This window comes from Balaenoptera borealis (assembly GCF_965194805.1).
Source record: "Balaenoptera borealis genome assembly, chromosome: X".
In the NCBI taxonomy this organism is placed as follows: domain Eukaryota; kingdom Metazoa; phylum Chordata; class Mammalia; order Artiodactyla; family Balaenopteridae; genus Balaenoptera; species Balaenoptera borealis.
Genome location: NC_138881.1, coordinates 94,490,564 through 94,508,053, shown reverse-complemented (window position 1 = coordinate 94,508,053; position 17,490 = coordinate 94,490,564). Strand labels below are relative to the sequence as shown.

At 38.4% G+C, this 17,490-nt stretch overlaps 1 protein-coding gene across 9 annotated transcripts in view; it reads left to right on the top strand.

Moving 5' to 3' along the window:
* The window catches only part of DCX (doublecortin), a 365,391-nt gene that overhangs the window by 231,778 nt on the left and 116,123 nt on the right, over window positions 1-17,490 (top strand). For 5 of the 9 annotated variants that reach the window (XM_082377388.1, XM_082377383.1, XM_082377382.1 and 2 more), the window contains exons 1-2: window positions 9,002-11,609; window positions 13,271-13,656. In XM_082377388.1, coding sequence (XP_082233514.1) covers window positions 11,557-11,609; window positions 13,271-13,656 — 439 coding nt within the window. In that variant the 5' untranslated portion in view covers window positions 9,002-11,556. Of the gene's footprint in view, window positions 1-9,001; window positions 11,610-13,270; window positions 13,657-17,490 lie in introns of those variants that run through there. The other 4 variants (XM_082377384.1, XM_082377385.1, XM_082377386.1 and 1 more) reach the window with 2 other exon arrangements.

Here is a 17,490-nt window from a genome sequence, read left to right as displayed (position 1 = left end):
TGGGTTTTGAAAAATGCACGCACCTCTGGAAACTAAATCCCTATGAAGTGATACATCATAGTCATCACCTTAAAAAGTTCCCTCGTGTCCCTTCCAATTATTCCCTGTCCCCAATTCCCCTCAAAGTAATCAGTGTTCTGATTTTTTTCCACCACAGATTTTTGCCTGATATAAATGGAATCTTACTCTTTTGTGTAAGGCTTTTTAATTTAACGTATTTTTGAAATTCATCCATCTTGCATGTATCAGTAGTTCTTTCCTTTTTGTTGCTAAGTAGTATTTCATTTTGCCAATAGATCACAGTTAGCTAATCCATTCTTATCTTGATGAACACCTGGTTTGTTTCCACTTTGGGCTATTATGAATAAAAGCTTCTGTGAACAATCATATGAAATTTTTTTGCTCTGGATATACGTTTTTATTTATCTTGAATAAATAGCTAATAGTTGAACCGCTGGATCATAAGATATGTATATAGAAATTTATAAGAAACTGCCATATCTTTTTTCAAATGTGAAGAAATACTTCCTTCGTCCAAGATGCCTTAGGCATCTCTGGCTCATGGGTTTCCCAGGAATAGAAGTGCCCTTTGTTGTGGAAATTGTGGAGGTGGAATGATTCCCACCCCCTTCCTGGATCAGAATTGATTCAAGAATATAAGTGCCTCTCCTAGCAGCTCTGCTCTCACAGCTGTCAGCCTTGGTCAGGGGGAGGCAGGGAAGTTTAATTATAATGCTTCTGACAGTGTCTGAGCACAGAGCCCAGTGCCTGCTGCACCAACAGCTGAGCTCAGCCTGAAGCTGCTGTGCTGAAAACTCACCTCTCAGTATCTGGCTGTTCTTCAGTAGAACTGCTTAATGGTCCAAGAATTTCACGTTTCCACATGCTCATTGCCGGTCAGGTGCAGGTTGCAGGCACATTCCAGCTCCAGAGGCTTGCATCACTTTCCTCACGTTACCGTAGGTTAGCTGCAGCTCACGATACAGTCCAGCAGAGCCCAAACCGCCAGAGAATGGAATCTTTAACACAATCCATGTTCTCGAAGTTTATCACATTTGCACATACATCTACTGACAGGCTCTGCTCATGTCCCTCTGGGATCCATTTTTATGACGTCTGACTTCTTTCTCCCATGGCTGATAAGAAGAGCAGGGGCACCAAGATGCTTTGGGAGGGAAGGCACTCTTGTTTCCCCCCTTTGCTTTAAAGAGGAAAATGCTCTTTACTTCCCCCCATAGCACTCTTTTATGACACTGAACACATTCTTCCCTGTATCATTGCTGTTTGAGGTCATTTGTTTACTTAATACCCCACCTTGTTCCGGAAAGGATTTGAAGTGATTTGTAAGAATAAATCGAATACAAATAGATATTGTAAATTAAAAGTGGAATGAAAGGAAAATGAGGATGGGAACATAAGATGGAGTCAGGAATGCTATTTCTGTGCACTTTTTAGCTCTCCTTATCAATGTGAGGGCCATAAGGCAAGAACTGTTTTATTCATCTTTGTATTTCTAACACGGCTGGGTCCATTTTCTTTTTTAAAAAAATAGTTTTATTGAGATATTCACATACCATAAAATTCACCCATTTAATTGTAAAATTCAGTGTTTTTTAGTATATTCACAGAGTTGTGCAATCATCATCATAATCCATTTTGGAACATTTTCATCACCCCATAAAGAAACCCCATACCCATTAGCAGTAAGTCCTATTTCCCCCTACTCCCACCCCTGGCAACCATTAATCTGTTTTCTGTCTCTATGGATTTACCTATTCTGGATATTTCATATAAATGGACACATACAATATATGGCCTTTTGTGTCTGCCTTTCTTCACTTATAATATTTTCATAGTTCATCCAAGTTGTTACATGTATCAGTATTTGTCTTCTTTTTATGGCTGCATAATATTACATTACATGGATGTAACACATTTTGTTTAGCCATTCATCTGTTGATGGGCATTTATGTTATTTCCACATTTTAGCTATTATGAATAATGCTGCTGTGAACATTTGTGTACAAGTTTTTCTGTGTACGTATGTTTTAATTTCTCTTGGGTGTATACCTAAGAGTTGAATTTCTGGATCATATGGTAACTCTACGTTTAGTCACTTGAGGAACTGCCAGACTTTTCCACATTGGCTACACCATTTTACATTCCTATCAGCAGTGCATAATGGTTCCAATTTCTCAACATTCTTTTCTTTAAATTTTTAGTGAAGTACAGTTGATTTACAATGTGTTAGTTTCAGGTGTGCAATATTTTTCATTATCTGCCTTTATGATTCTTCCATCCTAGTGGCTCCTTTGGTTTTGATTTTCATTTCCCTATAATTAATGATGTTAAGCATCTTTTCATGTGATTATTGGCCTTTTGTGTATCTTATTTGAAGCTATGTCTCTCATATCCTTTGCTAATTTTTTATTGGATTATTTATTTTTGAGTTGCAAGAGTTCTTTATATATCCTACATGCAAATTCCTTGTCAGCTATATGATTTGCCAGATATTTTCTCCTATTCTGTGGGTTGTCTTTTCACTTTCTTGATGGTATCATTTGAAGCACAAATGTTTTTAATTTTGATGAAATCCAAGGTATCTATTTTTTTTTTTTGGTCATTTCTGCTTTTGATGTTGTATGTAAGAAGGTTTGACTTAACCCAAGGTCAGGGAGATTTCCCAGCCTTTTCTTGCACAGATATGCACATGTTTATTTACAAGAGCTACCATTTGTTGAGCGCGTGCCTTGAGCTTGACATTATGCCATGCACTGTCAAGAGGGTATTGATGTCAGTAACAACAACAATAGTAGCTAACTTTGTTGAGTTCTTATATGAATGATCTCATTTAATCCTCACAATGAATCATTGAGGTAAATATGAATATATCTGTTTTACAGATAGAGAAACTGAAGATCAGAAACATTATCTGCATGTGATGCCTAGAATTTCTGTAGCCATCTTCTGGCCATGAAATGAGGCATTGATGTCAAACTGTGGGGGACATAAGGGAAAAATGGAAAGAACCAGCTATTGATGAGATAACAAATTAAAAGCCAAATAACAACATCAACCACAATATTAATAGCTGACATTTATTGAACACAACAAGAGTTATCTCATTTAACAGTCACAATAGTTCTTTGAGGAAAAATACATGGTGAGGACCCCACTATGAGGTTCAGAAATGTTAAATACTGTAGCAAACCTTGTTGGTACCTTCCACTTCTTCCTCACTAATAGAACTCCAATTTTTTCACCTTCCTCTGTGTAGCCATAATGGGGAGGGGGTCTGAACTCTTTCTTATGCAGAGGAAGTGAATCATGATTAATTGAAGCCAATCAGTAGTCTCATTCCCCTTGTCAGTAATAAGTTTCTGCATGGAAATGGGACTAATCCTGGCCAATATGACCTGAAGGAAATTCTGCTGAGGGGCTTCTAAGAAAGATTTTCATTGAGAATAAAAAGAGCAGGACCTTCCACTTCCTCTTTGTCTTTTTATCCTTGCAGCCCTCAGCGCCTAGCACAGAGCCTGGTGCATGGAAGAAACTCAGGAAATATTCTGTGGAATGAAATCTCTTGAGTATACTGCGGTAGGTCAGTTTTTTTTCTTCTTTCAGTTTGCTCCATACAAGAATATTTTAATCCAGGAATGATCCCTGGGACTGGCTATAGATGAGAAAGTACTTTCTAGAAGTTGTTTCCTGAGACTTAAATTAGGCCAGTGACCACAGGCACCACTCATGCTCTTCTAAACTTGTGGAAAAACTACATGAAGGATTCACATTCCCTTTGTTGATGTAGTGAGAACACAATGTTTTGCTCAGTTCAAGCAAAATTTATAGGTAACACCTTTCACTGACCTTACACTTACCAAACTTTCTCCCAGATGGAGATAGTTTACATCTTATAGTTTTAAATTAATTTTAAGTATATAAATAATACATAAATGATTAAGCTTTATTTCCTTAACATCATTGCTTTATACAAATTATTTTTCTTTGTGCCGACGTATGTTCTCTACTAATTCTTTCTGAGAGTTTTTGGGGGTGGTAAGTTTTCTGGGTTCTTATATGTCCAAAACACCTTTATTTCTCCCTCTCTCTCATATAATAGTTTGGCTTTGTATTAAATCCAAGGTTCAACATTATTTTCACTCAACAGTTTGAAGATATTGCTCCATTGCTGTCCTGCGTCTGATTTTGCTAATGAAAAGTCAAACTTATTCTTGTTCATTGTAGGTGGTCTTTATTTTCTCTTTGAAAGATTTTAGTATTTTCACGTTATCCTTGATGCTCTAAAATTTCACTGTGGTGTGTCCAGGTTTAGAGGTTTTTTTTTTAATTACTATTCTTTTTTTAAAATAGGTTATCCTCCTTGGCATTTATAAGGCCCTTTCAATCTGGGGATTCATGACTTCAATTCTAGGGAGTTTTTTTCTTTGTTTGTTTGTTTTGCCATTTATTCCTCAAATATTGATTCCTTCCATTCTCTCCATTTTTATTCAATGGAACTCCCTTTAGACAAATGTGGAAATTTCTTGATTTGTTTATATTTCATGCCTCTCACATTTTCTTTACTACTTTCCATCCCCTTATCCTTTATACTCTGGGTGAACGCCTCAGCCCAATTTTCCAGCTCTATGATTTCATCTCTGTTTCTATCCATCACAAATCTTAGTTCAGTCCATTTATTAACTTCACCTATGTTATGAAAAATAAGAGATTTTTAAAAATAAATATTTACCTATTATTGTTCTATAATTACTTGTTCTTTCATAGGTGTAATATCCTTCCTTATCATTCTGAGGTTATTATTTTATATTCATGTTCTGAGGACTCTACTTATCTAATGAAAGTCCTTTCATTTGTTGAATGTATTGTCTCTATTTCATGGCATTGCTTTGTTTAAGTGTTTGGTGATTCTCTTATTATATGCTTCTCTCTGTAGTTGAGATTTTTTTAGACTGTCTGCTCCTTCTGTTTATGCAACTTGTTTCAGAGAATAGAGGGAAAATATGTATCTGCTGTTTTCAATCAGAGTGGGTAAGGTGGAGAACATGCCATAATAAGGGTACCTTGATGAATCTGTGTACCTCTCTATTTCTCATTAATACTCCCATTTATTTTGCCATTGCCCATCACCCATGTTACTAGACTGTCTCACTGTCTTAAGCTCCATTATTCATTGCTTTCACTTGAAGACAAATCCCTCTGTTACTGCTTGCTGGTCCATGCAGTGGGAAAAAGGATAGAGAGGAGTTGACTTTTCTGGCTTTTCTTCCTGTTAGACTGAGTAGTTGCCTTTAAGACCACTCCTTTGTCATAGTTTTTACCTTTTGGCATGGAGAACTCCTGGGGTACTTTTATTACCTATAAGAATACTCTCCAATGCTCTCCCATGCATGTCCTGAGCTGTGGTTTCCTTCTTTAATCAAAACAGATCTACTTCTCATCTTCTAAGGAGTCCTCTCAGTTTTTGGCCCACCAAGAGTGATTTCAAGCATGACTATGTATTGAATCATTTTCCTGTTGTGTCAGGTAGAATACAGCAAGTGAAGAAACTGTAAATAGCAGTGGCTCAAGGAGGATATGAGCTTATTTCTCTATCCCCATTTTATAAATAGACTCCACTAACTTGCTCAGTGTCATGTAACTAATAAGCTGTGGAACTGGGATTTGAAATCAGATCTGACTCCAAAGTCTACCTTATTAGGTTCTTTCCACTATGCCAGTGGTTCTCAACCTTGGCTGTACATTAGAATCACCAGGGTAGCTTTAAAAAATACTAATGCTTCGAAACCATACCAGATCAATTAAATCATAGTCAAGAGTATTTTTTAAAAGCTTCCCATTTGATTCAATTATAAAGCCAGAGTTGAGTACTACTGCACTTTCTAACTTGTTCCCTTTTTGCCTATATATGCTATATGCTCCTCTGCCAAATATTTTCCTGATTACTGATTGCTAACACTCTGCTTAAGTTACTTGTCTGAGTAATTTTAAAAATTATTTTGAAGAAATATGGAAAATTACCTTAGTTCATGTTTGATTCCAAATTTTTAAAATCATTAAGAAATATGCCAACACATGCAAAATTGTACACATTCTGAAAATCAATCTATGTAATCAATTGTATTAACAGACTACAGAAGAAAATCACACAATCAAATCACTGGCGTAGAAAAATGATTTGATAAAATTCAACACCCATTCATGATTTAAAAAAAAAAACCTCAGAAAACTCTAGGAATACAGGAACTTGCTCAACTTGATACAGTACATATACCAGAAAACAAACAAAAAACCCTCATAGTTAATGTCACACTTAACGATGAAAGGCTAAATGCTTTCCAGCTAAGAACCGGAACAAGTCAAGAATGTCCATTCTCACCACTGCTATTCAATATAGAACAGAAATAGATTTACAAAGATATAGTCAATTGACTTTTGACAAAGGTGAAAAGGCAATTCAAAGGAGGATCTTCTCAACAAATGGTGCTGGAGCAATTATATATCCATAGACAAAAAATATGAACTATAATCTATATCGCACACCTGATACAAAAATTAACTCAATGTGCATCATAGATTTAAATATAAAATATACATCTGTAAAACTTTTAGAATATAACATAGGAGAGAACTTCAGGATCTAGGCTTCATGAAGAGACATGACACCAAAAGCACAAACCATAAAAAAATGAATATATTAAAAACTTTTGCTCTATGAAAGACCATGTTAAGGGAATGAAAAGACCATGTTAAGGGAATGAATAGACTGAGAGAACGTATTTGCAAGCCCACATATCTGACAAAAGACTCAGATCTAGAATATATAATGACCTCTCAAAACTCAACATTAAAAAAGCAAACAATCCAATTAGAAAATGGGCAAAAGGCACAAAGAGTCTTATCACTGAAGAAGCTCTACAGTTATAGTAAATGAGAACATGAAAAGATGTTCAACACCATTACACATTAGGGAAATGCAAATTTAAACCACAAAGGGATATCATTACACATCTATTAGAATGGTTAAAATAAAAATACCAAATGCTGATGAGAATGCAGTGAAACTGGATCTCTCATACATTGCTGGTGGGTATATAAAATATTAAGCCACTCTAGAAAACAGTTTGGCAGTTTCTTTTAAAATGAAACACACAATTATCACATGACTCAGCAATTACACTTCCAGACATTTAGTTTTCAGAGAAATGAAAACTTACGGCTGCAGAGGAACCTGTGCACCACCACTTACACTTAGCACTCAGCTATTCTATTTCACTGTATATAACATCCCTTGTATGAATAACCACTAATCAAATTAGTATGCTGATGATAGGCATTTGGGTTGTTTTCACTTTTCAGCATTTCAGTAATGCTTTTATGAATATCCTTGTAGCTGTCTCCTTGAACACATGTGTGAGAATTTCCGTGGGATGTATATCTAGAAATGGAATTTCTGGATCATAGGTTGATATACATTTTCAACTATACTAGCTACTACCAAAAACTGCTCTCCAAAATTGTACTAATTTATGTTTCCTCCAACAGCGTATGAAAGTTCCAGGTGCTTTTTGTCTTTGCCTATACTTGGTATGCCATACTTTAAAAATTTCCACCAATCTAACGCTTGTAAAATATGCAATTTCTGTTTTAACTTGGATTTTCCTAGTTATGTGTGAGGTTGAGCATATTTTTACCTGTTTATTGGCCATTAGGGTTTCCTCTTTTATGAACAACCTGGGCATATCCTTTGTTCATTTTTTTTCTATTGGAGTTTTGCCTTTTTCTTATTGATATTATATGTATAGGTTATGTATATATAATTAATATTAATTAATTAATCCTATGTCCGTTATATAAGATTCAAATATCTTTTTCTCAGTCTGTTACTTATCTTTTCATGTTTTAATGCTATCTTTTGCCTTCAGAAGCTTTAAATTTTCATGTAATCAAGTTTACCAATATTTTCCTATAAGATTTTTGCTTTTTGCATATTGGTTAAGAAAGTCTTTTTGTCACAAGGAATTAAAGAGAATCTCCTACCATTTATTCTAATAATTTTCAAGTCCTGTTCTTTATATGCAGGTCTTTAAAACATCTGGAGTTTATTTTTATGTATGGTGTGAACTGGGGATCTAATTTAATTTTTTCCATACGAAAGTTAATTGTCCCAATATCATCTACTGAAGAGTCCATGTTTTCTTTACTTTATCCAATTAAACAAATACCCAAACCTACTTTGTGCTAGACATTGTTCTAAACACTTTGCGTATAGTATTAAAAGCAAATGAAATATTACCATTGGCATTATGAATTATATTTCATTAAAGCTGTTAGAATTTTCCTGCCCTTGTGGAGTTTATATTCTACTTTGGGTAGGTTTATAATAAACATAATAAATAGGCATATTATATAATATGCTGGAAGATGATAAGTGTTACAGAAAAAATAGAGCAGGGTAAAGGAAATTGGAGGGCTGGGTTGGGAGGAAGGTTGTGACTTTAAATAGAATAGTCTGGCTTGGTCTTGTTGAGAAGCTGATACGTGGGCAAAGACGAAAGAAGTGAGGGAGGTGGCATGTGACTATTTGGGGCATAATAAAAGGTAATACTTACCTGATATTTGTGAATTTCACAAAAACTCCTGTTGGAGTTTTTAACTGGAGTTTTTTCATATCTATATAGATTACTTTGGGGCGGACTGATACCCTTACAACGTTGCATCTTGCCATTCATGAACATGGTCTAGCTCTACATTTATTCACCGCTTCTGTTATGTTCTTTAATAGTTTTATGCTTTTCTCAATAAAGGTCTTACATATATTTGTTGGCTTTATTACTATGTACTTTATAGTTTTCTGGTCCCCATAAACCGTTTGTATACATTTCCAACCTCACTTCCTGTTCGCTTATCCCACTCCACTCTAGATTCTACTTACTGTGTTTCTGATAGGTAAACTAATGATTGTGTGTGTTGTGTGTGTGTGTGTGTGTGTGTGTGTGTGTGTGTGTGTGTATGATGGATGATGGTCTTGTTTCCTGACCCTGATCCTAAAGCTGAGTTTGATTAACCCAGACCACAGCCCTTCTCCTTCATGATTTTTGCAAGATACATATTCTTGTCCTGTCTCCTTAGTGACTCTTCAAGTCCCTCAGGGGCAGTGACTGATGTTATCTACTCTGCATCTTTCCTGTGGTACTGAGCACATTGTAATTACTCAAAAGATCTTACTGGTACATTTCCCACAATGGGGTCGCTGCCCTTTTCCTTCAATCTCTTCACGCCATTGAACCCTCAATCGTGACTCTCCCTTGATCTTCAAAGTTGACTTCCATACAGAAAGATGTAATTTCCCCTGGACTTGTGCCTGAGCCCTTCACTTCTGCCAGGGATCTTTCTCCTCTGAGGAAGTGAGAGAAGAAGTTTTGGTTAGTAGCTGACAATTCTTTGAGAAGAATTACGTTGGTGAGCTAACCTAGTCCAGTTTTTGAAAAAGGTTTTCCCACAGAACATGTCTATGAGATGCTCTGGGGAAAAAAAAGATCCTGAGTTAAAAAAAAAAAAAAAGCAGGAAGCCCTTTATACTAAATTGCCTTCTCGGAGACTTGTACCATGTTTTAAGTATATTAAAGGCCCTGAGAAGTTTATGATAAAGAAAACAAATTTTGTTTAGCCCATCACTTTTCAAACATATTTGACCATAGAACTTTTTTTCTCTTTTTAAAGAATACCTATTAACATCCACATACCTCACACTGGGAAACATTGATCTTGTTCACCCTCTGCACTCTGGTATATAGAAAGCAAACAAAGCCATCTATCCTAGACTGTCTTCTAAAGACATTTTGCTTCCACAGTAGTGTTAAAAAGCCTAGATCATGAGGACATTTTCTCTAAGATCTATTCCAAATCCTTCATGTTTAAGTTTTATCGTCCCATCCATTCTTATATCTTCACCAGAAATAAAATGATTTTGAGTTCTGATGCAAAATCAATTGCTGTGTATTTACAGAATGCTTACTATGTGAAAGAAAAAAAAATTAAGACATTGGCTTTGCTGGACAAGGAAGTTGCAGACATTGGTTGGAATTTCCATATTTCTCTGCCTCTATTCCTTGATATTTTTCTGCCCTTGACTTGAATAACCCTGAGTTTTCAAGAGGTGGCCACAGTGTAAGGCAGAAACAAATGGAAGAAAACAGGGCAGACACGTGCTGTCCCCTGAGGTACTTATTTAGAAAAGAGGAGAGCAGCAGAAAAGTGTTGGGAGGACTTGACTGGGCAGGTTGCACACTTGACGCTGAACACCCCACTAACATAGATAGCTCAGGCTTTGCTGAGCTATCACCTTCCAGAGAAGAAAAATCATATATTTAATCCCATTTTAAGGCAGCTTACAGTAAAATACGTGCATAGCAAGAGCTTAACTATAAATCATCTAGCATTATCTCTAAAAAGTAGGGTTAATTATATTAGGAATCAGACATAAGATAATTCCTCAGCATGCTATTAGCTCTGAGCTTCCTGGAAGCCAAGCAAAAATGGAACCATGATAGTTCAATACTGCTACATATTAATGCATGGAGCCTCCGTTGTGAATATGGTAGCCCACCCTCACCTTACTCTTCTTTTGTCTTATAATTTGGCCTGATTTCTTGAATTCAATATGCATGCTTCCTTGCCCTTTATAACATATTTGATATAAAGAAGCCAGTTAGTAACAAATAGGCAGTTTGAGGAAAGAGCTATTTAATATTTATCTTGTAGCCATCAGACTCACTTCACACAGAAAAGTCTCTGGGTTAGATTTGAAGTCTCAAGTTCTCAAAGGTGAACGCTGCAGATCCCATTAACAAAATTATTACACCAAGCTAAAAGGTCTTTGGGATCCGTCTTCAACTCCATCCTCCATGAAATTCTGGAATGACTTGCCCTTGTCTTGTCCCTTTCCTACTGCTTCTTAGTCTACTCCACTAACCTCCTTTCCAAACAACCAGTTGTTGGATGCATGAACTAACATGCCATAAAGAATTTGCATATTTGATTGTTTTCTCTCAAGGTTAAATGAAGAGAGCTACAATTTCTAAGAAGCCTGGTTTGACTGTGAGTCTGGCCCCCAGGCAGATTAGGCCAAGGTTTTGGCCAAGTGAAATTGCCAGTTCCCTAAAAGAAAAGACTAGCACATTGCTCATTAGAGCATTCTGAGCTTGCCTGTGCAATCTTTTTGCTACCCTGCAATTTCCTGTTGGTTATAAATGAAACCTTTCTAGCTGTTAATGCAGCCGGTGAGTTGAAAAAAACAAAGCATGTAATTAATCAAAGGAGGTTGGGGGAGATTCACTAAGCCTGAGTTATAGGGGAGAAGCTGGACAAGGCACTAGGACCTAGAAGGCATCTATCCACCCTGGCAGGAATTTCTTGCTTGGAGCTCAGACAACAAAGGCATAGAGAGATTGGTTTTCTTTCTCTCAGCATCTCCACCCAACCAGCAGAAAACCGGTGAGTGGGGCTTTCCAGTGATTTTCAGGGAGAATGTAACAGATGTCAAACGGGAAAAGCACAAGGCAAAGCTCTCTCTCTCTCTCCCTCTCTCGGTGTGTCCTCTCTCTCTCTTTCCCTCTTATCTCCCCCCTCTTTTTTTTTTTTTTTTGGCCTTATTCTATCAGATTTTTTCCTAAGCCTCTACCTGGGATTTTCCTTTAGAAAAGTGAGTTTGATGTTCCTTTGTTTTCACTGTGATGTTGATTTTAGAATAATAGCACCCCAGATTCTAAAGCAAAGCCAAGCGTTGCTGGCACGCCTGGGGAAATGCTTGCTACTTGTCTTGAGGAGGTGGGGTCTCTTACACTGCAGGCTGTCTGACAGAGACAATGCTGAGCTCAGCACAGGTCATGGTGACATTGGGAGAATAGAGGGAGCGAGCCTGGCAAACCTGCTAGGCACCAGTCTTCCTTTATCTCCTGTCTTCCTGGTCCCTTGCAAATATCTCAATGTGGCAGTGTGTAGCAGCTGAGCCCTGCTTGCTTTGTGAGTCTTTTTATCCCCATCTGTGCGATGCATGTTAGTAGTTTGGTTCCTAGGCTGTCACTACCTTTGCTAGTGTTTGGGGCTTCTGTTGTATTTGGTTTCATATTGTGATTTTCTTCCTTCCTTCCTTCCTTCCTTTCTTTCTTTCTCTCAGCAGAAAGGGGGAAAGCAAATCTGACAGATGACCATCTTTTGCCTCAGCTAACACACATGGGCAATAGACAAATTTGGGGTGAATTGCCTGCTGTGAGGGCAAAATGCCCCTTCATTCAGGGTAGAAGCCCAGAACAATGAAAGGTGTGCTTGCTTCTAAAGGTCCCATATGCTGTTAAAGGATTCATTTGGGAATCTTTCAACAATTAAATGATTCCATTAAGAGGTGGGGCTGCATCATTGTTGGGGGTGGGTAGAGCACATAGAGAAGGGGGGGGCGGATACCAGGAGTAAAGTAGAAGTAATAACTCATTAAATAACTGATTTTTCTAATCCTTTTTTTTTTTGCAGCTTATTTCTTGTGAATCTCGGATAGCTGCACCAGCTTGGTGGGGAAGGGGTTTGATGAATAGCACAAAGACTCTGGCTATTCCCTAGAGGCCGTCCCTTTAAAGGAGAATCCCAGTTTATTCTGGGGGGAGGGGATGCACACATTAGAGTAGGAAAGAGGGTTTGGGATAAAATTAAAACACTCCCCTTCATAGTCATTTTACTAAGATGCAAAGATTGCTTCCTGAGCTGGAGATGCTAACCTTGGCTAGGTCCTTCTGTTCCCTTCAAGGGGGATTTTGTCAGGCTGTGGATTCATTTACAAGCGTTAGTCATGTGGGCATGTGTGAGGAAACAGATGCCAGTTTTAATGTATTTAGCCCGAAGTTACAATTTGATAGGAGCCAGTGTCAGGAAGTCCCAGGATTTTAAGCTATTTCAAAATCCCTCCCTCTCCTGTGTTTGGAACAGTGCCAGAAGTGCCTCCCTCCCCATCTCTCACCCCAATGCCCACAGCCAGCAGCACCCCTCCAGCCCCTCCTTCTTTTCTATTAAAATCAATATTCCTGCAGGTCAGGGGCAAGCAGCAGATGGGTCACGGGCTTTTTTCAACCAGTTCTTTTCACAAGCAGCAGATTGCAGATCTGGATCTGGCTAATATTTGAATTCCTTTCTTTTTTTTTTTTCCCTCCTCACCCCTTTTTCTTTGCTTCTTTTCATCCCCACCCTTTTCTCCAACACTCAGGTCTCTGAGGTTCCACCAAAATATGGAACTTGATTTTGGACATTTTGATGAAAGAGATAAGACATCCAGGAACATGAGAGGCTCACGGATGAATGGGCTGCCTAGCCCCACTCACAGCGCCCATTGTAGCTTCTACCGAACCCGAACCTTGCAGGCACTGAGCAACGAGAAGAAAGCCAAGAAGGTACGTTTCTACCGCAATGGGGACCGCTACTTCAAGGGGATTGTGTACGCTGTGTCCTCTGACCGTTTTCGCAGCTTCGACGCCTTGCTGGCTGACCTGACACGATCTCTGTCTGACAACATCAACCTGCCTCAGGGAGTGCGTTACATTTACACCATTGATGGATCCAGGAAAATCGGAAGCATGGATGAACTGGAAGAAGGTAATTCAAGGAGTGGGTGGTGGCCCTTAGTGGGAGGTGGCATCGTTAGTTACGGGTACGTTTCTTGGATTTTTTATTAAAAGGAATTGGGAAATGTGTTTGTAAAAACACAAGGTTGCTGCTTAGACTTCTAATTCTATAGGCATTGACAGAATCATTAGCCATTACCCTTCATGGTCTTCAGTTTCGGCTGGCGTCGAAGTGGGGCTGGTGATGATAATGCATTGTGTTTATCTCCCAGGGTATACAAAGAAAAATCTGAATTGTGTCATTTTCTCTAGAATGTGTTCATAGTTAACTCTAAATAGCACTATTGAGGCAGACCATAAAACCATTAGGGGTATAAAATGAGGAAGGAAGATTGGTTGGGTTAACAGAGAGAAAATATTACATGCTAATATCCTTTGAACTGCTGAGAGACTCTTTGTGAATTGCAACTCATGGAAATACGTACCCTAAAAGCTGGACTTCCTGGACCTATTCACAAAGGATTATACTTTTAGGTAAGTGGTCACTGCTCAGCTGTTGCTTCTAAAAAGCCCACTTCAGGGTGTGTCCCTAAGGCTGAGGTCATTGAGAGAAATACCAAAAAAAGCTGTAGGTATGCCTGGTATTTTAATAAAGACTATTCCTATTAGAATAGGAACTGACTCACTGTACCTAAATCTGTTTAAATCCTTTTCAGATTTTGGTTTTGCAATCGAATTTTATGACAAGATTGCTGAGAATCCTGACAACCTGTGTACCCAACTCAAAAATAGGGAAAATCCCAGCTCTTACCAAAACTTGCCCAGCCATGAAGTCTTTTTTGTGATCATTTAGAAAAATAGATCCTGGGACATGGTCTTAATATTTTACTTTATCAAATCAAGTATTTTGAGGATGCCTCCCTACCCCACCTTTTAATGGGTGTAATATATGTGATCAGTTTAACCTGACAATAGTTTAAAGGACAGCACTCAGGAGTGGTGATAATGAAAATGTTCCCCCCAAAACCTCTTCCCACTGTCCAGCCCTCCCTCCTCATTCTTTCCATTCCCCCAAGCAAAGATGGGTTTAGAACAGGCAGATCTCTCTGAAACAACCGGCAAGGAAGGAGAAACAGCACATTCAAGGACTTGGTATGGATGGGAGTGCCCCGCCTCTGCTTCACTGCTTCTAGGTTTCTTGTGTTCCTAGACAAAGGAGCATGAGGGCTTCCCGTGTGCAAGACCACATTCTCGCAAGTAGCTGCTGTTTCTCAAGTCAGGTTGAGTGATTTGGGGCTAGTTACTTATAAGACAGTGTCCATATGGCTACTGGATCTGGGTCTCGGGGTTCAAGTCTGTGGTTTTTCTCCAAGCTGACCTTGAGAAACAATGCTCAGGAGGCTTAGATTATCAGGTGCTGGATGGCCAGGTAGAGGTTAATCTTAGGCTTCTTCTGAACACTGAAGTATTGGCCATCCTAGCAAATATCTTAAAATAAAGGAGAGTCAGGGCAAACTTGAAGGACTTGAAGCTAGGCTGAGGGAGCTGTCCAACAGCGTAATCGATAGGGTGTGTGTCTTTTGTCACTGTAAAATCCACATCTCAGTCAAACTGGAGGGGTTTCTCTGTAATAATTTTCATAAACAAAGCACCCTGAATCACCCAGTATGTCCTCATTTCCACTAGCTGCGATCTTTTAAAGACCACAATATATGCTCGGGCAGAATTCTGAATCAAGTGACATTGTATTTGGAGCAAGGATTAGAATGTTCTTGTGTCTGATATAAGAGTGGTATCATACACAGATTGCCCACTCCCCCAAATCCATTTTTTAACATGTCTTGCTCAAGGACTAGCCCTTGATATTGATTTTCCTCCCTGGATTTCTGTGTGTGTGTGTGTGTGTGTGTGTGTGTATTGGAGTGTGTGTTGTGATAATCTTAGCTCAATATAGGTAATAAATACAATTTTGAAGACTGCAGCTTTCTTTTCTCTTGATCTTTTGAGTCCTGCTAGATTGGACTCCTCTTCTCATCTACCACTCCCGGGTGCAGTAGTAGTACTTCCTGGTGAATTTCTGGACTATGCAGAATGTAAATAAGGCTCAGTTGCATTTATCCACAAGTCACGTACAACCACAAACTGCAGTGGCCCTCAGTGCCCTTTCAGTACTGAGTATGGCCCATTCAGTCAAGGAAATTCTGGGGTATCTCTGGGACAGCATTGAGAAATGTGACCAATATCCCACTACCACAGAGCCAGATGGGAAAAGGTACAGATATGAAGAGGGTAAAGAAAAAGGGTCTTTTTCTCTCCTATTTTTTGTCCTTTGCAACTGTAGGAATGGAGGACAGAAGTCCTTTACTTTCTTCACCTTTGGAAGAGGTTAAAAGAAAGATTTTAAAATAGTAATTCATACATGTTGCTTCCCAAGAGACTTCAAATTGAAAAGGTTTGGAAAGGTCCCTGGGTGAAGAGTCAGAGGCATTGGGTTCTCATCTTAGAGGCAGAAGATTATAATAGGAAAAGAAATCTTTGGAATCCGATTTGGTTCAAATTCCAGTTCTGCCACCTGCTAGCTTGTGTGAACTCAGGGGAAACCATTTAGACTCCATGAGCCTCAGTTGTTCATCTGTAAAGTGGGAATAACTGCTTTGAGGATTAAATAAAACAATGGATACGAAGTGTTTAGTGTTCTGCCTGGCCCGTGATAGCATTCAATAAAGGGTGGCTGGTACTATTTGAGTCATCCTAGTTTATAGCTGGTTAAGCTACATAACTCTAAGTTTGTCCTTATCATCACTGTGACTAATGTTCTCTCTTTTTAAAACAACGTAAAAAAACCAACTTTATTAAGGTATAACTTGCATACTGTAAAATTCACCAACTTAAGTGTACAGTTCAATGACTTTTAGAAAATTTACAAGTGGTGAGACCATCACCATAATCTAATTTTATACCATTTCCATCACCCCAAAAAGAAACCCTGTACCAATGAGCTGTCACTGCCCATTTCCCGTATTCTCTCCAGCTCTAGGTGACAACTTATCTACCTTATGTCTCTACAGATTTGCCTATTCTGGACATTTTATGTAAATTGAATCATACACTATGTGGTTTTTTGTGACTGGCTTCTTTCGCTTAGAAAATGTTTCCAAGGTTTGTCCGTGCTATACCATGTATCAACACTTCATTCCTTTTGTTTCTGAGGAATAATATTTCATTGTATGTAGAGACCACATTTTGTATATCTATTGTAATATTCTTATCTGTAAAATGAGACTAGTAATACCTGCCTTCTTTATCTATTAGAGTGATTGTGAGGATAAAATTAGATGATAAATATGGAAACACATTGACAAGGTAAAACTACAGCTACAAGGGACTATTATTGTTCATGATGTAAAAAAAATAATAGTAATAAGAAAAATGGTACAGATGAACCTATTTGCAGGGCAGGAATAGAGACATAGACGTAGAGAACGGACATGTGGACACGGGGGGTGGGGAAGGGGAGGGGGGGACGAATTGGGAGATTAGGAATGACATATACACTACCATGCGTAAAATAGATAGCTAGTGGGAACATGCTATAAAGCACAGGAAGCTCAGCTTGGTGCTCTGTGATGACCTAGATGGGTGGGATGGGGGGTGGGTGGGAAGGGAGGTCCAAGAGGGAGGGGATATAGGTATACATATAGCTGATTCACTTCATTGTACAGCAGAAACTAACAACATTGTATAGCAATTATACTCTCATAAAACAATATGATGATGCTAGTGAAGAGTTGGAATAGCCAGTGGCTCCCAAACCTGGCTGCCTTTCAGAATCTTTCAGAGCTTTAGAAAAATATCAATTCCTGGG